The sequence below is a fragment of the Ranitomeya imitator genome, chromosome 5, assembly GCF_032444005.1.
Source record: "Ranitomeya imitator isolate aRanImi1 chromosome 5, aRanImi1.pri, whole genome shotgun sequence".
NCBI lineage: Eukaryota > Metazoa > Chordata > Amphibia > Anura > Dendrobatidae > Ranitomeya > Ranitomeya imitator.
The window spans coordinates 170,513,965-170,538,803 of record NC_091286.1 but is presented as its reverse complement, the minus strand read 5'-3'; the positions used below and the strand labels follow the sequence as shown (position 1 = coordinate 170,538,803).

Below are 24,839 nucleotides of genomic sequence, written 5' to 3'. Positions count from 1 at the left end.
GGGATTAGGGTTAGATGTGTGGGGGGGTTAGTGTTGGAGTTAGAATTGAGGGGTTACCACTGTTTAGGCACATCAGGGGTCTCCAAACGCAACATGGCGCCACCATTGATTCCAGCCAATCTCGTATTCAAAAAGTCAAATGGTGCTCCCTCACTTCCGAGCCCTGACGTGTGCCCAAACAGTGGTTTACCCCCACATATGGGGTACCAGCATACTCAGGACAAACTGCGCAACAATTACTGGGGTCCAATTTCTCCTGTTACCCTTGTGAATCTAAAAAAATGCTTGCTAAAACATAATTTTTGAGGAAAGAAAAATGATTTTTTATTTTCACGGCTCTGCGTTGTAAACGTCTGTGAAGCACTTGGGGGTTCAAAGTGCTCACCACATATCTAGATAAGTTCCTTGGGGGGTCTAGTTTCTAAAATGGGGTCACTTGTGGGGGTTTCTACTGTTTAGGCACACCAGGGGCTCTGCAAACGCAACGTGACACCCGCAGACAATTCCATCAAAGTCTGCATTTCAAAAGTCACTACTTCCCTTCTGAGCCCCGACGTGTGCCCAAACAGTGGTTTACCCCCACTCATGGGGTATCAGCGTACTCAGGAGAAACTGGACAACAACTTTTGGGGTCCAATTTCTCCTGTAACCCTTGGGAAAATAAAAAATTCTGGGCTAAATAATTATTTTTGAGGAAAGAAAACGTATTTATTATTTTCACGGCTCTGCATTATAAACTTCTATGAAGCACTTGGGGGTTCAAAGTGCTCACCACACATCTAGATAAGTTCCTTTGGGGGTCTAGTTTCCAAAATGGGGTCACTTGTGGGGGGTTTCTACTGTTAAGCCACATCAGGGGCTCTGCAAACGCAACGTGACGCCCACAGAGCATTCCATCAAAGTCTGCATTTCAAAACGTCACTACTTCACTTCCGAGCCCCGGCATGTGTCCAAACAGTGATTTACCCCCACATATGGGGTATCAGCGTACTCAGGAGAAACTGGACAACAACTTTTGGGGTCAAATTTCTCCTGTTACCCTTGGGAAAATAAAAAATTGCAGGCTAAAAGATCATTTTTGAGAAAATAATTTTTTTTTTTTTTTCATGGCTCTGCGTTATAAACTTCTGTGAAGCACTTGGGGGTTCAAAGTCCTCACCACAAATCTAGATTAGTTCCTTTGGGGGTCTAGTTTCCAAAATGGTGTCATTTCTGGGGGATATCCAATGTTTAGGCACACAGGGGCTCTCCAAACGTGACATGGTGTCCGCTAATGATTGGAGCTAATTTTCCATTTAAAAAGCCAAATGGCGTGCCATCCCTTCCGAGCCCTGCCGTGCGCCCAAACAGTGGTTTACCCTCACATATGGGGTATCAGCGTACTCAGGACAAACTGGACAACAATATTTGGGGTCCAATTTCTCCGATTATCCTTGGCAAAATAGGAAATTCCAGGCTAAAAAATCATTTTTGAGGAAAGAAAAATTATTTTTTATTTTCATGGCTCTGCGTTATAAACTTCTGTGAAGCACCTGGGGGTTTAAAGTGCTCAATATGCATCTAGATAAGTTCCTTGGGGGGCCTAGTTTCCAAAATGGGGTCACTTGTGGGGGAGCTCCAATGTTTAGGCACACAGGGGCTCTCCAAACGCGACATGGTGTCCGCTAACAATTGGAGCTAATTTTCCATTCAAAAAGTCAAATGGCGCGCCTTCCCTTCCGAGCCCTGCCGTGTGCCCAAACAGTGGTTTACCCCCACATATGAGGTATCGACGTACCTTGGAGAAATTGCCCAACAAATTTTATGATCCATTTTATCCTACTGCCCATGTGAAAATGAAAAAATTGAGGCGAAAATAATTTTTTTGTGAAAAAAAAAGTACTTTTTCATTTTTACAGATCAATTTGTGAAGCACCTGAGGGTTTAAAGTGCTCAATATGCATCTAGATAAGTTCCTTGGGGGGTCTAGTTTCCAAAATGGGGTCACTTGTGGGGGAGCGCCAATGTTTAGGCACACAGGAGCTATCCAAACGCGACATGGTGTCCGCTAACGATGGAAATAATTTTTCATTCAAAAAGTCAAATGGCGCTCCTTCCCTTCCGAGCCTTACCATGTGCCCAAACAGTGGTTTACCCCCACATGTGAGGTATTGGTGTACTCAGGAGAAATTGCCCAACACATTTTAGGATCCACTTTATTCTGTTGCCCATGTGAAAATGAAAAAATTGAGGCTAAAAGAATTTTTTTGTGAAAAAAAAGTACTTTTTCATTTTTACGGATCAATTTGTGAAGCACCTGGGGGTTCAAAGTGCTCACTATGCATCTAGATAAGTTCCTTGGGGCATCTAGTTTCCAAAATGGGGTCACTTGTGGGGGAGCTCCAATTTTTAGGCACACGGAGGCTCTCCAAACGTGACATGGTGTCCGCTAAAGAGTGGAGCCAATTTTTGATTCAAAAAGTCAAATGGCGCTCCTTCCCTTCCAAGCCCTGCCGTGCGCCCAAACAGTGGTTTACCCCCAAATATGAGGTATCAGCGTACTCAGGACAAATTGAACAACAACTTTCGTGGTTCAGTTTCTCCTTTTACCATTGGGAAAATAAAAAAATTGTTGCTAAAAGATAATTTTTGTGACTAAAAAGTTAAATGTTCATTTTTTCCTTCCATGTTGCTTCTGCTGCTGTGAAGCACCTGAAGGGTTAATAAACTTCTTGAATGTGGTTTTGAGTACCTTGAGGGGTGCAGTTTTTAGAATGGTGTCACTTTTGGGTATTTTCAGCCATATAGACCCCTCAAACTGACTTCAAATGTGAGGTGGTCCCTAAAAAAAAATGGTTTTGTAAATTTCGTTGTAAAAATGACAAATCGCTGGTGAAATTTTAACCCTTATAACTTCCTAACAAAAAAAAATTTTGTTTCCAAAATTGTGCTGATGTAAAGTATACATGTGGGAAATGTTATTTATTAACTATTTTGTGTCACATATCTCTCTGGTTTAACAGAATAAAAATTCAAAATGTGAAAATTGCGAAATTTTCAAAATTTTCGCCAAATTTCCGTTTTTATCACAAATAAACGCAGAATTTATTGACCTAAATTTACCACTAACATGAAGCCCAATATGTCACGAAAAAACAATCTCAGAACCGCTAGAATCCGTTGAAGCGTTCCTGAGTTATTACCTCATAAAGGGACACTGGTCAGAATTGCAAAAAACGGCAAGGTCTTTAAGGTCAAAATAGGCTGGGTCATGAAGGGGTTAAAATTCGATTGATTGCCACTGATTGCAAAAAACTGATGTGTGAAAGGGCCCTAAGACACAATCCAATCAGCTGGATAAAAAAATATCCTGGAGGGCAGTGCAGCCTTGCAGACATATTGTGCAATGTGAGATTTTGGCAGCAGCTGAGAGGAAGGGCACTGAGGAGATTGTGTTATCAGACTAGTTTTTTGGAGATTATCAACTTTCAGAAAAGATTATTTAGCCATGCAGACATGGATTTTACAGTAATATCAGCATCCTCGTCAGGTGTGGAAGATCTGTGTAAAGTATGCTGTTTGTGTTCTGAATCTGCTGACTGATTCTCTTCAAAAACTCACCATAGACTAGACATGCAAATAGTCATCTAGTCAGGTAGCTGTCTCTGCTTCAGGGTGCAGTTGCTGATATAATGTTCTCACCAATCAAGGTATCAGGACATTTTCTGTGTCGTAGCCCAGGATTGAATAGAACTAGGCCAATAGAGATATAAGACCATAAACATGACATCTCTGATGCTGAATTCTTGTATAAAGTATTGACACAAGCTAAGGGGAGTCAGGGAATTTAATAGTAACGAGTGATTGCATGCCCTTCGGGCGCGTGCTGTGATGACGAACCATGCAATGAGGTCTACCCACGCAGCAGACTGACCTCGCAATGGGGTGTACCCACGCACCACACTGGCGTATGTGCAGACTAATAGCAAACATAATTACCTGGTGTACCTCTCCTGCCACTCCTACCTTGTGTATGAAAAAGCTCTGTAGTTAATACTATTCTGGTAGAGCTATCCGATAGCGCTATTCATGAAGAAAGTGAATGGGTAGAGCTATCCCATAGCCCTATTCCTAAAGGAAATGAATGGGTAGAGCTATCCGATAGCGCTATTCCTCAATGTTCCTGAGTGCAAGCTATTTCACATGGTTGAGCGCACTTGGGATCTGCCCCCAAGGCCCTGCCCATGCCCAATGTTTGGTCCATAGAACGTGGCTAGGAGTTAGTCCCGCTTTTGTGTACAAAATTTTTTGGCTTTTACAATTGTTAAAAAGCTTAATAAAAGACTTCTTTGTACACACAGTTGACAGTAAACCATTTGTCAATGTTAGGAATAAGTTTACCTTGCTTCTGTGTCTCAAATATTTTAACCCTTATTTGTTGGCTTTTCCTTGCCCTGGAGAAAGCCACATATAACAGCCCATGTGAAAACACTGGGAGAGGCAAATAAATTCCTACAATATCCAAGTACTGTCCCTGAGATTTATTGATGGTCATTGCAAAAGCCAATATGGCAGGAAACTGACGCCGGCGCATCTGGACTGGCAAGGTATTATTTTTGGAAATCAGGTCAATTCTTGGAACAAGAACTGTCTGACCCTTTGCTTTTCCATTTAAAGCAACGGCATGAATAAAGTTTGTTTTTAAGCTTTTCACATACAGTCTTGTGCCATTACAAAGGCCACGCTTTCTGTTAAGATTACGCAGGAGCATAATTACAGCTCCTGGTTTCAGCATAAGTTCATGAGGAGGCATCCCAGTGGGATTCAAAGATTTAAGAAACTCTACAGGGTAATCTGTGAGAATCACACCCTCCTCTTCCTCAATTGTGTCGACGGAGCGATATGCTGAGTGTTCACCTTGAACTTGACTAAGAATTTTGTCGTTCAAGGCGTGAACGTCATCATTCAATGGCGTAAGAATTGCTTTATTGGCAATTGCTTCTACCGTTGCATCGGTAATCTCAATTGTTGCCAAAAATAGCTGTAATTAAATCACCCTCTTCAATAAAAGAATTTGGGATTTCAATTGTGTCTTCTGGTAGACCATATACATTTGACAACTCTCCATTGCCAAGTTTCAGTAACCATGAGTTGTACACTACTTCGTCCTGAGACGTTCTCATATTCTGTTGTAACTGGAACCATGAAAACGGATTCCAGGATTTTGAGTATTTAATGGTGGACTGTACAATTTGGGCTCTTTTTCCACCTTCCACAATTGGTAGGGTTTGACGAAAGTCACCACCGTTTATGAAAACTTTTCCACCAAATGGTCTTTTTTTTCCTCATATGTCTTGGAACAAATTATCCACAGCATTCATATTAAAACAGGGAGTCATTGTTACTTTGTCCCAAAGAAGGACATATACAGGTCCTTCTCAAAAAATTAGCATATAGTGTTAAATTTCATTATTTACCATAATGTAATGATTACAATTAAACTTTCATATATTATAGATTCATTATCCACCAACTGAAATTTGTCAGGTCTTTTATTGTTTTAATACTGATGATTTTGGCATACAACTCCTGATAACCCAAAAAACCTGTCTCAATAAATTAGCATATTTCACCCATCCAATCAAATAAAAGTGTTTTTTAATAACAAACAAAAAAACCATCAAATAATAATGTTCAGTTATGCACTCAATACTTGGTCGGGAATCCTTTTGCAGAAATGACTGCTTCAATGCGGCGTGGCATGGAGGCAATCAGCCTGTGACGCTGCTGAGATGTTATGGAGGCCCAGGATGCTTCAATAGCGGCCTTAAGCTCATCCAGAGTGTTGGGTCTTGCGTCTCTCAACTTTCTCTTCACAATATCCCACAGATTCTCTATGGGGTTCAGGTCAGGAGAGTTGGCAGGCCAATTGAGCACAGTAATACCATGGTCAGTAAACCATTTACCAGTGGTTTTGGCACTGTGAGCAGGTGCCAGGTCGTGCTGAAAAATGAAATCTTCATCTCCATAAAGCATTTCAGCCGATGGAAGCATGAAGTGCTCCAAAATCTCCTGATAGCTAGCTGCATTGACCCTGCCCTTGATGAAACACAGTGGACCAACACCAGCAGCTGACATGGCACCCCACACCATCACTGACTGTGGGTACTTGACACTGGACTTCAGGCATTTTGGCATTTCCTTCTCCCCAGTCTTCCTCCAGACTCTGGCACCTTGATTTCCGAATGACATGCAAAATTTGCTTTCATCAGAAAAAAGTACTTGGGACCACTTAGCAACAGTCCAGTGCTGCTTCTCTGTAGCCCAGGTCAGGCGCCTCTGCCGCTGTTTAGGCTATGTTCACACCTTGCGGCGTCCCTCTGCGGGTTTTCCCGCAGCGGATTTGATAAATCTGCAGGGCAAAACAACTGCGGTTCTCCCTGCAGATTTATCGCGGTTTGTTCCGCGTTTTCCGCTGCGGGTTTCCGCCTATACTATTGATGCTGCATATGCAGCAATATGCAGCATCAATAGTAATGTTAAAAATAATAAAAATTGGTTATACTCACCCTCTGACGTCCCGATCCCTCGGCGCTGCACCCGGCGGTCCGGTTCCAGAGATGCTGTGCGAGAAGGACCCTTCGTGACGTCACGGTCATGTGACCGCGACGTCACCGCAGGTCCTGGTCGCACAGCAACTCTGACCGGACATCCGCGTGCAGCGCCCAGGAGCTCCGGACATCAGAGGGTGAGTATAACCAGATTTTTTATTTTTTAACCCCAAATATGGTTCCCAGGGCCTGGAGGAGAGTCTCCTCTCCTCCACCCTGGGTACCACCCGCACATTATCCGCTTACTTCCCGCAACGTGGGCACAGCCCCATGCGGGAAGTAAGCGGTTCAATGTATTCCTATGGGTGCAGAATCGCAGCGATTCTGCACAAAGAAGTGACATGCTGCGGGTTGTAAACCGCTGCGTTCCCGCGCGGTTTTTCCCGCAGCATGTGCACAGCGGTTTGCGGTTTCCATAGGGTTTACATGTTACTGTAAACGCTATGGAAACTGCTGCGGACCCGCAGCATCAAAATCGCGGCGGTTCCGCGGTAAAAACCGCTAAGTGTGAATATAGCCTTATGGTTCAAAAGTGGCTTTACCTGGGGAATGCGGCACCTGTAGCCATTTCCTGCACACGCCTGTGCACGGTGGCTCTGGATGTTTCCACACCAGACTCAGTCCACTGCTTCCTCAGGTTCCCCAAGGTCTGGAATCGGTCCTTCTCCACAATCTTCCTCAGGGTCCGGTCTCCTCTTCTCGTTGTACAGCGTTTTCTGCCACATTGTTTCCTTCCAACAGACTTACCATTGAGGTGCCTTGATACAGCACTCTGGGAACAGCCTATTTGTTGAGAAATTTCTTTCTGGGTCTTACCCTCTTGCTTGAGGGTGTCAATGATGGCCTTCTTGACATCTGTCAGGTCGCTAGTCTTACCCATGATGGGGGTTTTGAGTAATGAACCAGGCAGGGAGTTTATAAAAGCCTCAGGTATCTTTTGCATGTGTTTAGAGTTAATTAGTTGATTCAGAAGATTAGAGTAATAGGTCGTTTAGAGAACCTTTTCTTGATATGCTAATTTATTGAGACAGATTTTTTGGGTTATCAGGAGTTGTATGCCAAAATCATCAGTATTAAAACAATAAAAGACCTGACAAATTTCAGTTGGTGGATAATGAATCTATAATATATGAAAGTTTAATTGTAATCATTACATTATGGTAAATAATGAAATTTAACACTATATGCTAATTTTTTGAGAAGGACCTGTAACTCCCTGAGCTCCTTTGCTTGAAGCGAGGTCGGCTTAATTTTTGACACTGTGATCTCATTTGTTGTAATTCCAAGGCCAAACTTGGAATGGTAGATGTTACTGTTTTGTAGTAATGAAAATCCAACAGGTAGATCGTGGAAAAAAACGCAGCATGTTCATTAATTTTGTGGAATTTTGGCCGCAAAAGGAGTCCGGTTTTTAACAGGAAAATTCTGCAAACATTCTGCAACGTGGGCACGTAGCCTTATAAATAATATTTCCCACATGTTTGCTTTACATCAGCACCATTTGTTAAATGTTGATTTATTTTATTAGCATTTTAGGAGGTTTACAAATGTAGCATTAAGTTTTCATTTTTTCAAGGAAATTTACAAAATAATTTTTTTAAGGGCCTATCCAGGTTTGAAGTGACTCTGGGGGTCCTATACATTGGAAAACACCCAAAACTGATATGATTTTAAAAACAACACCTCCTGACATACTGAAAAACTGCTGACAGATAGTTTATTAACCCTTCAGGTGATTTTCAGGAATTAATAGAAAGTGGCATGATAGGAATGAAAAAGTTGATTTTTCCCTTCCCCCATGACGGCACACCTGAGAGAGGGGATCCGCCCAGTCAGGACAGGAAAACCTACTGAAAATAAAAGGGCGGTACCTCTCTGTCGCTTCAGTTGGGTTTCCTGTCCTGACAGGGACCCTTGTGCTGAACACGGCGGTGATTCCACTTACCCAGGTCCCGTCCCGGCGTGGAAGAACAGGCAGCGCCTGTGCATCGGAGTTCGGGTCCTGGATGCGCCGTCCGCGGTTCCTCCGGGTCTCTGCGTCCGAGTGGGCATTTTGGCAGCATGGTCAGAGGGCCGGGTTCATTTCCATGGCTGCCACGCCGCCCTCCCCTCTCTGCCGGCGTCCAGGTGCGGTGGCCGCTTCCGGGTCGCTCGTCTGACGTCACGCGCAAGGCACGCTGGGAATGGGCGTGCCCGCGTGTCGTCGGGGGCGGGCGCCGGATCCAAGATGGCGGCGCCCATGAAGAAATGCCGGCCGGTGAAAGGGAACTCCGGCGGCACGGCAGAGAGAGGGAGGGGTCACTATTGGGCACCGAAGGAGGCGGGGAGTGCAGTGGTCCCCCCATAAAAGGGTGCTGGACCACAGAAGACGCGCTCATGTCCAAAAACTTCACCATGGAAGTGGGACAACAGGAGCAGCAGCAGCAGCCGCCTTCACAGCAGCAGCAGCAGCAGGAGCTCTCACCAGATGCCTTGCCGAGCCACCAGCATACTAGGAGCAGCCGCTCAAGTGGTAGGAACAGCAGTCGTCCTGTCCGGCAAGATTCGTCGGCGTCCAGGAGGGACGCTTCACGTGCATCTGTCCAGCCTCCAAAATCGGTACCCTTGATTGTCTTTGGTGGTGAGTGATCTACGTGAATGTCACCCTTATGGTAACAGGGTCCATTTTTGTCTGTTTTGATCACTAGGGGTCCAGGAAAGCTGGTGGTAAAACAAAGAACCGAGAGTGTGCTCTTTGTAAAGACCCACTTGCAGTTCAGTGGCAGAAGGATCTCTGTGCTGACTGCATTAGTAAAACTATACAAGAAGAGACCCCTAATTTTGCCATTAGCCTTAAAGCCATAATACAGGCTGAAATAAAAGACTCCTTGAAATTGGCCCTTAATGAACCGAGAAGGAGAAGCCGTAAGGCGTCTACAGAGTCAGATGCCTCTCAGAGACAGGGGAGTCATAAAACATCCCGGTCTCCCTCTACCTCCTCGGCCTCTGTCCAGTCTTCAGATTATTCCTCGGACAGTGATTCAGGAGGTCGTCCATGTTTTCCAACTGAGGACGTAGATAAATTGGTTAAAGCAGTTAGATCTGCAATGGGTCTTAAAGAGGAGAAGACACCTAGGTCACTAGAAGATGTCATGTTTGGTGGCTTAGAAGAGAAAAGGAAACGCACGTTTCCGGTTAATGCGAAAATAAAAGCATTAATTGAGAAAGAGTGGAAAAAACCTGAAAAAATGGGTTCTTTGCCCTCTTCATCCAAAAGGAGATATCCTTTTGAGGATAAACACTCTGAGTCCTGAGAGAAGATCCCTAAAATTGAAGGGGCAGTAGCCAAATGTTTAAAAAGATCATCCCTTCCGTTAGAAGACTCTGGTGTTCTCAAAGACCCGCTTGACAAAAAAGCAGATAGTTTTCTGAAACACATCTGGGAAGCCTCAGCGGGGGGCCTAAAGCCAGCAATTGCTGGAACATGTACGGTCCGTGCTCTAATAGTCTGGCTACAACAAATAGAGGATCAGCTAAGAAACAAAGTACCCAGAACTGACATCCTTGCAAATATATCTTTAGTGCAAGGAGCAGCAGCTTTTTTGGCAGACTCTTCTGCGGATTCCGCAAGACTAATGGCAAGAGCAGCGGGCTTGTCCAATGCGGCAAGAAGAGCCCTTTGGCTCAAAGGTTGTCCGGGGGATTTGCCATCTAAACACAAGCTGTGCTCTATTCCATGTGACGGCCAACTTCTCTTTGGGAAAAAACTTGAAGAGATCCTGGAACATGCAGGAGATAAAAAGAAAGTTTTTCCCAACATCCCTAAAGATTCTAAAAAACCTTTTTTTCGGAGGAAAAGATATAACAGAGGTCGCCCCCCAGGGGAGAGAAAAAATTGGGACTTTAGGGATAAGAGAGGATCGGGCTACATGTTTAAAGGGCCCTCTACATCGGCAAAAAAATCCCCCCAATGACATTATGCCAGAAGTGGGAGGAAGACTTTCCCTCTTCTTTCCGGCCTGGGTAAATATCTCCCCCAGTACCTGGGTCATGAACATTATCAAAGACGGCCTAAAAATAAAATTCGTCTGTCCACCCAGTCGAAACTTTATAATAACTCCGCGAAGGAAGTCCCAGCAGGAACAATCTGCCCTAGAAACCGAGGTCTTGGGACTTATCCACAAAAAGGATCTTCAGGAGGTCCCGGTTCAGGAAGAGGGAGATGGGTTTTACTCCCCCCTCTTCTTGATCCAAAAACCGGATGGTTCTTGGAGAACTTTTATAAATCTAAGGAAGCTCAACCAATCTATAGAGAACTACTCTTTCAAGATGGAGTCTATAAACACGACCATAAAACTTCTCTTCCAACACTGCTTCATGGCAGTAATAGACTTAAAGGATGCATAGTACCATATACCAATACATCAGGAATATCGGAAATACTTGAGAGTAGCTCTCTATATTCAGAATCAGGTAAAGCATTATCAAAATACAGCCCTTCCATTCGGCCTGTCTACTGCCCCCAGGGTTTTCACCAAAGTAATGGTGGAAGTAATGTCATACCTCCGGTCCCGAGATGTAGTAATTGTCCAATATCTAAACGATTTCCTTGTAATAGGGAGGTCAGAGTCCCACTGCACTCATCAAGTATCAGTGGTAACATCAACTCTAATGGAGCTGGGTTGGATAATAAACATCCCCAAGTCCAGACTACTGCCAGTAAAACTACAGTCCTTCCTGGGGTTAATACTGGACTCTGAGCATCAGCTCTGCCTCCTTCCAGAAAACAAAGTGGACAAGATAATAAACCTGGCCAGTACAGCAATACGTCAACCAGCAATGACACTGAGAAAGGCGATGTCCCTTCTAGGCTCGTTAACATCGTGTATTCCGGCAGTAGAATGGGCACAATTCCACCTAAGACAACTGCAGTGGGAAGTTCTCTCAGCTCAAAGACTAGTAAGAGGGCATTTAGAAGGAAATCTATGTCTCTCCCTGGGCGTAAGGGATTCCCTTTGGTGGACGGTGGAACACCACCTGACAATGGGGGTCCTGTGGAAAAATCCGGTCAAAGATATCATCACGACCGACGCAAGCGGTACAGGTTGGGGAGCTCACCTGAGGTCTCACTCTGTACAAGGTACCTGGTCCATACGAGAAAAAAACTATGGGTCAAACGAAAAAGAGCTATGGGCAGTGGAGAAAGCCCTAAGACATTTTCTCACTTTACTACGAGGTCGCCATACTCGAATCCTGACGGACAATCGAGCAGTGGTGGCGTATGTCAATCATCAGGGGGGGACGAGGTCCAAAGGCCTCATGAATGCATCAAAACTACTCTTTCAATTGGCAGAACAACACCTGTTATCTCTGTCGGCACTACACATCAAAGGCATAGAAAACACACAAGCAGACTTCCTGAGTCGCAGAGGCTTAAGACAGGGGGAATGGTCCCTAAACCCCCAGATATTTCAGCAAATAGTCCAAGCCTGGGGCACACCAGAAATAGACTTGTTTGCCAACTCACGCAACAAAAAAGTCAGAAAGTTCTGCTCCTTAAATCCAAGAGAACATCCCTTCGCAGTAGATGCCCTACTGATACCCTGGAAGTTCTCTCTGGCCTACGCATTCCCCCCGATAGTGATGATTCCAGCTGTGATCCGGAAGATCAGAGAGGATCAGGCGAAAATTATCCTCATAGCTCCATTTTGGCCAAGGAGACCATGGTTCTCCCTTCTAAGGCAGATGTCGGTAACAGACCCATGGATTTTGCCAGAGGTTCCGGACCTGCTAACCCAGGGCCCAGTAACCCACTCTCAGGTGAAGGGCTTCCATCTGGCAGCCTGGAATTTGAGAGGGCGTTACTAAGTCGCCAAGGATACTCACCAGGTTTAATCTCCACCCTGTTGAAAAGCAGAAAACCCATAACTTCTAGAATCTATGGTAGGACATGGAAAAAATTTCTTGACTTCCTGGGTGAACCATTGGGGGAGGTGGCTCCAGTGGGTCCTATCCTGGAATTTCTGCAAGCAGGATTACATCTTGGGTTAGCAACCAGCACCCTTAAAGTTCAGGTTTCAGCCTTGAGGGCCCTATATAACTGTAATCTTGCATCAAATAGATGGGTTTCATGATTTATAAAATCTTGTAGTAGATCTCGGCCGGTCGTTATCCCAAAAATCCCTCCTTGGGATCTAAATTTGGTCTTAGAAGCCCTATCTAAACACCCTTTTGAGCCCTTACAGGAGTTATCACCTAAGTTACTTACCCTTAAAACAGTTCTTCTAGTAGCCTTAACATCGGCACGTAGGGTAAGTGATTTACAGGCCCTGTCAATATGCCCTCCTTATACTCAGGTTTTTGATGACAGGATCGTTCTAAGACCAGACCAAGCTTATCTCACCAAGGTTGTTCAAAAGTTCCATAGAAGTCAAGAGATTACCTTACCATCATTCTGTAGTAATCCCAAAAATCCAGGGGAACAAAAGTTCCACATGCTAGATGTGAGAAGATCTATGTTACATTACATATCTATGACTAGTCAGTGGAGGAAAGACCAAACCCTATTCATAGCCTTTCAGGGTAGCAAAAGAGGGTGTGGGGTAGCTAAAAGTACTATTGCTAGATGGATTAGGGAGGCCATTAGTTTATCCTACTCTGCGGGTTGCACTCCGGTTCCTGAAGGCATCAAGGCTCACTCTACCAGAGCCGTGGCTACCTCCTGGGCAGAAAAGGCTGAGGTATCAATTGATCAAATTTGCAAGGCTGCTACCTGGTCCTCACCCTCAACTTTTTCCAAGCACTACCGGCTAGATCTTTCTTCCTCTGCTGACCTAATGTTTGGTAGAAGGGTACTACAAGCGGTGGTCCCTCCCTAAGGTTTCATTCTACAAAAGTCTCTCAGGTGTGCCGTCATGGGGGAAGGGAAAACACCAAGGTTACTTACTGGTAGCCGGTTTTTCCGGAACCCATGACGGCACCCGTATATTCCCCCCTTTATCACCTTTTCGGTGTGCACTATTGCTTTGGGTGCTTTTTTAGTTAATATGATGTGGTGATGGATTACCATGTATACTAACTAGGGGGGCCTCTCATGCTCTGAAAACCAACTGAAGCGACAGAGAGGTACCGCCCTTTTATTTTCAGTAGGGTTTCCTGTCCTGACTGGGCGGATCCCCTCTCTCAGGTGTGCCGTCATGGGTTCCGAAAAAAACGGCTACCAGTAAGTAACCTTGGTGTTTTACAACCTAAGTGTCGTAGACTTTATAACAGGTCAGTGTAGCCAGCAGACTCTAAGGCCGCTATTTACTCATGAATTGCCATGACAAACATCAGGACCACACAGTCATGATCTCAGTGTGCCGATGGGGATAAAGAGGGAGAAGCCACACTCTTTGACAATCAATTTCACATGCTGTTGTGCAAATGGAATAGACAACAAATGGAAATTATTAGCAATTATCAAGACACGCTCAATAAAGGAGTGGTTCTGCAGGTGGGGACCACAGACCACATCTCAGTACCAATGCTTTCTGGCTGATGTTTTAGTCACTTTTGAATGTTGGTTGTGCTTTCACACTCATGGTAGCATGAGACGGACTCTACAACCCACACAAGTAGCTCAGGCAGTGCAGATCATCCAGGATGGCACATCAAAGCTAGCTGTGGCAAGAAGGTTTGCTGTGTCTGTCAGCGTAGTGTCCAGAGGCTGGAGGCGCTACCAGGAGACGTGGAGGGGGCCATAGGAGGGCAACAACCCAGCAGCAGGACCGCTATCTCAGCCTTTGTGCAAGGAGAAACAGGAGCAGCACTGCCAGAACCCTGCAAAATACCTCCAGCAGGCCACAAATGTGCATGTGTCTCCACAAACGGCTAGAAACCGACACCATGAGGATGGTCTGAGTGCCCGACGTCCACAGATGGGGTTGTGCTCACAGCACAACACTGTGCAGGACGCTTGGCATTTGCCACAGAACACCAGGATTGGCAAATTCGCCACTGGCGCCCTGTGCTCTTCACAGATGAAAGCAGGTTCACACTGAGCACATGTGACAGAGTCTGGAGACACCGTGGAGAGCGATCTGCTGCCTGCAACATCCTTCAGCATGACCGGTTTGGCAGTGGGTCAGTAATGGTGTGGGGTGGCATTCCTTTGGAGGGCTGCACAGCCATCCATGTGCTCTTCAGAGGCAGCCTGACTGCCATTAGGTACCAAGATGAGATCCTCAGACCCCTTGTGAGACCATATGCTGGTGCGGTTGGCCATAGGTTCCTCCTAATGCAGGACAATGCCAGACCTCAAGTGGCTGGAGTGTGTCAGCAGTTCCTGCAAGATGAAGGCATTGAAGCTTTGGACTGGCCCACCCATTCCCCAGACCTGAATCCGATTGAACACATCTGGGACATCATGTCTCGCACCATCCACCAATGTCACGTTGCACCACAGACTGTCCAGGAGTTGGCGGATGCTTTAGTCCAGGTCTAGAAAGAGATCCCTCAGGAGACCATCCACCGCCTCATCAGGACCATGCCCAGGCGTTCTAGGGAGATCATACAGGCATGTGGAGGCCACACACAATACTGAACATCATTTCCTTGTCTTGAGGCATTTCCACTGAAGTTAGATCAGCCTGTTACGTCATTTTCCACTTTGATTTTGAGCATCATTCCAACTCCAGACCTCCATGGGATATTAGTTGTGATTTACGTTGATCATTTTTAGGTTTTATTGTTCTCAACACATTCCACTATGTAATGAATAAAGATTTACAACCGGAATATTTCATTCAGTGATATCTAGGATGTGGGATTTTAGTGTTCCCTTTATTTTTTGAGCCGTGTATATACATGCGATTTTAAATGACTATAGGGTGATCGTATGGGGAGACATGCACTTTGGGGCTTGGGCCCTTGATCTTTAAGGACCCTAGTAATGCCCCTGCCATACTGTGTGTTTACATGTCCTTGTTTCTGAAGTTGTATGTATGTTTGTAAGTAAGCTCAGTTATGGTTCCATATCTAAGCAGTAACCTTGGTTCTGGTACTGTATCAATGTAGTAATCTAGATTCTGGTACGATATGTATTGGTTCTGTTTTGGTATCTTATAGTAGACATTGTAAGCTCAGTTCTGCTCCTATATTTCTGTAGTAAGCTCGGTTCTGCTTCCATAGCTCTGTTGTAAGCTCTGTTCTGTTCCCATATCTCTGTAGTAAGCTCAATTCTGCTTCCATAGCTCTGTAGTAAGCTCAGTTCTGCTCCCATATCTCTGTAGTAAGCTCCAGTCAGTTTTCTTGTCTACGTAGCAATATTGGTTCCGGTCTCGTGTCTATTTAGTCAGCTTGCTTCTATTACAGTATCTATGTAGGCAGCAAGCTTAGTTCTGCTTCCATATATATGCAGCTAGCTCTGTTCTGTTCCCATATCTATGTACCAGCCTGTTTTTAAAGCCTGTTATCTCTGCTGCTTTAATGCAGCGGCCAGAGATAAGCAGGGCAAAAGCACCGCAACTGGAGGGCCACTGCCTTGTGATTGCCCCCCCAGGCTGAAAAGTGCCAGCCAGCCCCTGAGCCTCCTTATGGCTTTATAGTGGGTAAATGGTACCATTTTGTGGTTTCCCACTCTTTTATACCTAGTCTTTTTTATGTGATTTGTATGTGATTTTTCTACTTAATAAAAAAAATATATTTTTATATTTTTGATCTGGAGTACATTCGTTTTGTAGTAATGTAGCCGCCAATCCAGTGGAGGCTACTGAGAAAATATACTTATGTCTTGTCCAAGCAGTTGTACAAAAATGTCTTCCCACTGCCTCCTGTACCGTCCAGAAAAAAACAGTGTGAACTAGTGTCATCTGGCTGTGATGCAGCATTGACTGCTTGCATAATTGCATAGAAAGCTGATTTCTGAGCTTCATTAAGCATAGCTTTCAATTGCTCAGCCTCCTGCTTTAACATTTACTGGAGTTGGCAATCCGAAGTCAGCACAGGATTTTTTATTGCTTAAGAGCACTTCATTAATATCACGAAGAACCAGTTGCTCAGCAATTTCTGGAGTATACCGCCTGGTGTAATCCTCCATAAATTCAGTTTTATATTTTTGCCATAATGCCAATGGTTTAGCTGGTTCCCCATATACACAAATTATACAAATAATTTGCAAAGTTGGTAGGGCATTTGGAAAGCGATTGCATCCGTTATACCCTCTTCCCATTGGGAATCTTCTTCCAAAAGATGAAGATCAATGCACGCATTTTTATACGTGTCATATACTGTACGACTCCATTGACAGTCCTTAAGTCAGCATAAGGCTAGTTTCACAATGCTCTACCTGTTCTAGCAGTGACGGACCCAAAAACGCTGCAAACTGCGTCCGAGGGTCCATCACAAAATGACGGAACATCGCTAACGCATGCCGATTATGACATGCGTTAGCGATGCGCTACATAATGGCAGTTATTGGGTGCGCTAACGCATCCGTTACATAGCGTTAGTGCCGCTGTGTAACGGATGCCGTCAGCGCATTGCCATTAACGCAATGTGAACCCAGCCTAAGACTTTGCTCCTCTTACATGAAGTAAAAGGAGTCTTAGGTAATACAGCTCACCATCTGTTAAAGAGACTGTATACATTCGGGCAATTATTTTCCCAAATTGAGCCTGTCATTTTTTCCATCCTTCTAGTACAGGGATTTCACTGTACAAATACTGACGGGGGAAAGCGTCAACTCTGTTTAGCTCAAAACAAACCTGCAGAATAGAGGCTTTTGAGTTCGAAATAACCATATCCACATTACCATCTTCGAAAAACACTTGCTGCATATTTTCAAGGTGAACAGCAGGCTTTTTAATGGTATGCGAAGCATCATTCATTTTATATTTCTGATTCTCCACATGCCCTCAGGGACGCTTATATACTGATAATCTAGGTACATGGCTGGTTTATTCCAGTTTAATGTATCAAACTTGATATTGGCACAGCCATGTCCTTTGTATACATATTTGAAAAGATATTTAACATTTTTTATTGAAGCACATATCTCAAAACTGATATGGCAATTGTACTTGAGTAATAAATAGGGGTTGTATGTAACTTCCCATCTATTGTCGTTTTCTTGCATTCCTCTTCTGGTTTTCACAGTATTTTAAATACTCGTGCAACCAAATCTGTCCTGAACCCTGGCCTTTGCCATGGTTATAAGTTTTCAGTAATTTCTTTCCACTTTGGGTTACAGGTCATCGTAACAAAAAGATCTGGACAATTGTCATGGCGTCTTGGTAAATTTGTTGCATAGCTTTTGGACTTCCAATGAAAGTGGACGGTAAAATTACTGGTGTCCCAGCTTTTAGCCCTTGGTGTAATGCAGCATCATGGATGTGATCCATAACGCCGGCATAACTGTCGGCGTGTAATGCCTTTTGATTTTGTTTTATATGTATTCGATCCTGTCGGATTCAATTTTGACGTAACTGTCAATGATAAATTGTTGCGTCAACTTCCCAGCATTTAAAAAGGGATTGAACTCATCACTAATGGCAAGCCTGTATGCATAGTACTGCAACAGGGTGATTTTTTTTTGTCGATCTTGATCCACTGGTGTATGGATGGTAGATGAATGTCACCAATTCCTTGATGTTGCACACTTAGGGCAATTGGAGTTGTCAAATTTAGGCCACGTGCACACGTTGAGGAAAGGGGTGCGGATTTTTCTGTACTGATTTTGGTAAATCCACAGGTAAATCGCACTTCGGATTACCTGCGGAATTACAGCGGATTTACCTTGATTTTTTGCAGATTTTGTGCGGATTCCACCTGCGGTTTTACACCTGCAGATTCCTATTATGGAGGAGGTGTAAACCGCTGCGGAATCTGCACAAAGAATTGACATGCTGCGGAATCAACAATGCCACGTTTCCGTGTGTTTTCTCTGCAGCATGTGCCCTGCAGATTTTGTTTTCCATAGGTTTACATGGTACTGTAAACGCATGGACAACTGCTGCGAATCTGCAACGGCCAATCAGCTGCGGATCCGCAGCAAAATCCACAACGTGTGCACATACCCTTATTGTATATCCACTGTCCCCATATGGGAATAGAAATGGATGTCATTGCATCACACTTTCTGTGAAGAAAGCTGATTTGAACAGTTTGGTTTTCACTTTTGAGGTGAACTCTGATGTCCCTATTAAATGGGGGCTCACCCATTGCATTTTCATAAATTATAGCTACTTCATTGCACTTTGGTGCATTGTAGCGCCTCTGGTCATCATTGTAGTAATTTATAATTGACATTGTTATTTCGAGTGGATCGCGATATTTTCTAATTCAGCAATCCTCTCTTCCTCTATTTGAAATTCCCTCATCATTGTGAAGGCTCTAGCGAGTGGGTTAATTGCTTTCATTTTCTCTCCAAGAGATAATAGCAGTGCTGGGAGGCTCTTTTTATTTGCATGACTTCTTGTACTTAATGCTTCTTCACTGTCCAAGATATAAATCTGGGCAAACTTGGGAGTACTACCCACAGCGGGATGCAATAGGGCAGTTCTGTGGTAAATTTGTCCATGAATTCGAAAACAGTATGGACCATGCCCAGGAGGTGGCGCTACTTGTGCTCCCATTGATGCCAAAGCAAGAGAGCTATGGTATTGCCTTATATTAGCCATAAAGTTATTGGAGTCCTGATGCTCTCCTTTCATCAACTTGACTAATTGATCATCCATACTAATGGGACGTATTTGGATGCGCCCTCTCTTGCAGCAGGAAGGGAATGTTTTGCCTGCGCCATTTTGTCTTTGAAATTTTTAGATTGCCAGAACTGACATCGAAATGTCAGTTTGCCAGCTCTTCGTGTCTCAACAATTTGATTGAGAAGTCCTCTAGCAGCAAATGTAACTTGCCGTCATCGAGTGGCTCTTGCATTTTGGACACATATTCTATCTTGTTCTCTTTTTTGTGAAATATGGGTATCACTTTGTGCATTGCGTGTTGCTCGTTGTCGTGCAGCATTAAATGCTTTACGTGATTCAGTTGCTTCATTCATTTCGTTTGCTCTGGCCGCCCTCTGTCGGGCTGCATCAGCAGTTCTTCGACAATTTTGTTCGTCTTCTGCTTCATTAAGACGCAGGTTACACATCCGTATGCGATTCGCTTCTCTACGTGCAGCATCACGCTCAATTTGATCCATCTTTGCAATTTTGCCTCACACTGTTGCCTCAGTGTTGCCTCAGTGTTGCCTCACAATGTTGCCTCACAATGTTGCCTCCCAATGTTGCCTCCCAATGTTGCCTCACAATGTTGCCTCACAGTGTTGCCTCACAGGATAATGTTCAAAAAAGGCTTATGCCTTAACTCACTAACAGGGAGAGCTCCTCTCCTTAGGTATCCATGGTTACGCCCACGCAGTTAGCTGCTAGTGGTAGTGACTATGGATATCTAAGTTACTGTTCAGCTGTGGATGACTCATTGTGCACAGACACACGGACACATCCAAATTAGGTATATTGATAAACATGAAATTAATGATGATTTCTGATAATCTAATGTAAGGTCAGATGTTTTCTACTGTAATATAATTTTAATGGTTCTTAAAGTGAATCTATCAGCAGGATTTCACCTCTCAGTTACTTACAGTATATGCATATGTAGTTCTTGCAAATGACGTGCTGTGGATGCCTAGAAGCACTTTTCCAACTTCTGTCACTCCAGCTCTATTCCCTGCCCAGTACGACCACCTTCTGCTCGCCTGACCTCTCCTTTACTTGATGTCACACAGCAAAGATGCTGTCAATCAAGCAGAGAAATGCAGTGCTGGGCGGGGAATAGAGCCAGAGTGTCACAGCCTTGAGAAGTGCTTCCAGCATCCAAAGCATTTCAGCTTCATTTGCATATTGATTCAAACACAGATTTCTCTTATCACGGGGGTATGGACTATCCAGCCAAAGGTATGGCTGAAATTGTCTGTACAGGACAGGAGCTATATAGGCATATAAATAGTTTGAGGGATGAAATCCTGCTGACAGATTTTAAATGCAGACTTTTTAAATGCAGGTGCTATTTGAGTAAATGTAATATTACTTTTTAAAATCAAATGTATTTTATTTTAATTACACATTAATATACAAGTATTTTATTAATGAATACAATATGTTAATTATTTATCTTTTTTTAAGATCTTTGTTCATTTGAAGGAAGGGAGTGGTACAGATGGCCTTGACACTCTAAAAAACAAGACACAACTGCACAGCAATGTAGCTAAGAGCTTGTGCCAGAATTCATACGGAAAAAATTACATAATATTTACTGGCCCAAGTATCACAAGCTTGAATTTATTTGAAGAATTTGCAAAACAAGGTATGTCATACTCTTGCTGTATGCTTCATGACACAAATGTTTAACCATATGTTTATCTATTTTCAGGCAAACGCTGCATTTATAATACAAAAAGAAGCATATATCAAATTTTAGTTTCTTTATACCATAGGTCATCTACATGTACCTGTATGGTGTTCACTGTCACTAAGGCTATGTGCACACGTAGGAAAAGAGGTGCAGAATTTTCTGCACAAAATCCGCATCTCCTGGCAGAATTTGCAGCCGCGGATTTGCCGGGGTTTTTATGCGGATTTTGTGCGGTTTTTCTGCGGATTTTGCCACTGTAGATTTTTATCATCGAGGAAACGCAGAAACGCTGCAGATCCGCACAAAAGAAGTGACATGCACTTCTTTGAAATCTGCAGCAATTCCGCACCATCTGCACAGCTTTTTTTTGGCCCATTGATTTACATTGTCCTGTACATCACAGTGCGGATCTGCAGCGTTTCTGCGCGAAAAAATCCGCATCATGTGCACATAGCCTTAGAGTACTTTACATGCAATCATAAAATGGCCGCATCATAGTGACAAAAAAGTAGACCACCACAGTTCTGATCAAAATGAAATGCCAATAGAGAAGGTCAGAATGGTGCTGGTGTGGTCACATGAGCCTTTATCTGTCTCACATTACCACGCTGACAACACCCAACCTACTGTCTCCTTCCCCATAATCCTGTAGAATGTAAGCCCGCAAGGGCAGGATCCTCGCCCCTCTGTATCAGTCCGTCATTGTTAGTTTGTTTACTGTAAGTGATATCTGTAACTAGTATGTTACCCCTTCTCATGTACAGCACCACGGAATCAATGGTGCTATATAAATAATAATAATTATAATTAGCTACACTAACAGCATTACTACCTGTAGTAGTAGGCATGCCGTCCGCAACTGCTCCCGTGACACTCCTCTCTCTGATGCTACTATCTACCTCCCCTCCCAGTACTCCCTCTCATTTTTTCATGTTTGATTGAAATGGATCTATCACCAGATTTCATAATTCAAACTGCAAACATTATTAGATAAAGGTTAACGCAAAACATCATCCACAGTAGGTTTGCATAAGGGGGACAAAATGTATTTCAACAATAGCCATATATTTAGTAGGATTATAGTTTCATCTCAACAAATAGGCAATGGCCATACTAAAAAACAATATAGAACCTATTGACATGAAAAGTACAACCACATGGGATAGAGGCTATAATTCAAATAAAATATAAATCTTTATTGTTACAACGTAAACATTTCATGAGCACAGACATGATGACGACAAAGAGACAGCAGGAAGATTTACAGGTGCTTCTCACAAAATTAGAATATCATCAAAAAGCTAATTTATTTCAGTTCTTCAATACAAAATGTGAGACTCATATATTATATAGAGTCATTACAACTAGAGTGATCTATTTCAAGTGTTTATTTCTGTTAATGTTGATGATTATGGCTTACAGCCAATGAAAACCCCAAAAGTCATTATCTCAGTAAATTAGAATACTTTATAACACCAGCTTAAAAATTAATTAAAAATAATTTTAAAATCCAAAATGTTGGCCTACTAAAATGTATTATTCCCATAGTCCTAAATCAGGCAGGCTGAAATCACTTCAGAGAATCAATAACATACATATTCAATTGTGAGACTATCACAAGAGAAAAAAAGTGAAGAAAAATAGAATAATATTAAAAGTACAATATTTATTTAACAATAATTAAAATGGTACATAAAAATACACCAAAATTGATGTCGAGAAAGACAGGGGGGGTTGGTAAACAAGACAAAAACAAGGGGAGACGGGTCTGCACAAAACCACCAAAAGTTAACACTGTAGATATAACTAAAATATCACATGTGGATTGATTGCTAGTGATATACCCGCATATAAGGTAAGGCACACAGAGCTCATGGGTGCATACCTCCGTAAAATTGGCCTAAAATGGGGAGACAAGGAGTATCTCTTACTGGGAAAAAAATGCTATGGCAGGGTATACATCTAAAGCCAGTAGTGCAATTCTGCTAACAAACTGGGAAATAAAACCCATTACAGGTGGCCTGAGGAAGCAATAAATTCCAATCAGAGAAACATCTCCCATAGATGGTCAGTTACCTGAGGTATAGATGACAGTGCAAGTGGTGCCTGATGCAGGTGGTCAGGAGCAGCCCGGTTCCCCAGCGCCCCGACAAGCGCTGTTTCGCCGTGGCTTCTTCAAATAGGGGGTGAGGACAAGTTTGAAAGGCATTACAGGGGTTTTAATAGACAGTGCAGTGTGACGCCGGATCCGGAGGTGTGCCCAAAGAACTTCGTAACCGCGCGCGCATTAGACAGTGCCGTCCCACCTTACCAAAGGGACTTCCGGGATTGCGCACCGTGACACGCAGTGGAACGCACTGCGGTCACGTAGGTCGGCGCGACCCGGAAGTCAGAGGGGGTATGCGGACACTGCGCGTGCGCGGTACAGCCTCCGGCACACACGGAACACAGCGGGAAGGGATCTGGCTAGAGCCTGCGCACTAAGATCCTCTGAGCAGGCAAAAAAAGGGGAAAGACATGCGCACTAGAGTCCTGTACGTAGTTGGGGAAAATGCCTCAGGCACACACGGGACACAGCAGGGAGGGGTCTAACTAGAGCCTATGCTCTGAAATCCTCAGAGCAGGCAGAAAAAGGGACATGCGCACTGGAGTCCTAAGCGCAATTGGAAAGAATACCCATGCTAGCAGTAATGTATACCGAATATGCCTAGAGACATAAGGAAAAGGGGGAGGGAAGAAAGTGAGCATATAGAGACAAGAATATGCGTGTAAGAAATGAAAATGAGGGATGAAAATGCTAATGAATGGGGGACATGGTGAGAAATATACCCGTGAAAAGGGACAGATACATGGGTGTAATCTAAGCATGCCACGGTGATGGCCTCATATATTTGGGGAAGGGCAGAAATATGCATGCTATATATTATGTGTAGTTAAGGTGATATTTATAAAGGATATACAATGTATATACAAGGGGAAAAACATGTATATGGATGTTATATAAATGTGCCTCAGTGATGGCATCGTATATTGAGGAAAAAACAATTATATGCATAATATATATTATGTGAAATTAACGCACAAATATAATACTAGGGGGATGTGTTATATTAAGAAATGGAAGTGCATGGGAAATGGAGAAATAATGAGTAAAAAATGGTCCCTACGGGGAATATGCAGTGAATACACACATACTCATTGTTGGTATAGGGAATGGAAAGTAATAAATAAATAAAAAGGGTCCCTAAAGAGAGAATATGCAGTACATACACACATATTCATGACATCAATATATAGTCCATAAATTAAAGGTATAATCTTCCTGCTTTTGCTGTGTTGTTGCAGTGCCTGCGGTGCACAGAAGACGTGAAGACATACAGAAGGTCAACTTCCAGATTGAATGCCTGCCGGAATCCATGAAGACCATGAGAAGACAGAAGACCGAAGACGTCGGACACAACCAACGGAAACTGCACAATGCATAATGTAAGTCTAGGAATAAAAATGTTATAATTAATATATATACTAAAGGTACTTAAAACCAGGAAGGAAAAAAATGGGGACATTAAAAAACAAGAGAAGAAAAAAACCTTAAAAACTGGTCCCAAAAATTTATAGGGAGATGTAGTTACAAAAAAGAATTGAAACCAAAGCTTTCATTGAGGCCACGTGGGGTGATTGTGCCAAGCCGATAAATCCATTTGCTCTCCAGTTGAGCCAAAGACTTGGCCAGATCACCGCCACGTGTCCCCATACAGACCTGGTCAATAGCTTTAAACAGGAGTCCTTTGGAGTCACAGTTATGTTTACTTTTGAAATGGCGTGGCAGAGTCTTTAAAAGTGACAGATCATGGATATTTTTGGCTTTTTCGATGT

The 24,839-nt window shown here is 43.5% G+C and overlaps 1 protein-coding gene across 1 annotated transcript in view; it reads left to right on the top strand.

The window, feature by feature from the left end:
* PGBD5 (piggyBac transposable element derived 5) overlaps positions 1-24,839 on the top strand; it is a 481,443-nt gene that overhangs the window by 252,112 nt on the left and 204,492 nt on the right. The window contains exon 4 of the mRNA XM_069769313.1: positions 20,735-20,915. Within this exon, the coding sequence (XP_069625414.1) occupies positions 20,735-20,915 (181 nt within the window). The remainder of the gene's footprint in view (positions 1-20,734; positions 20,916-24,839) is intronic.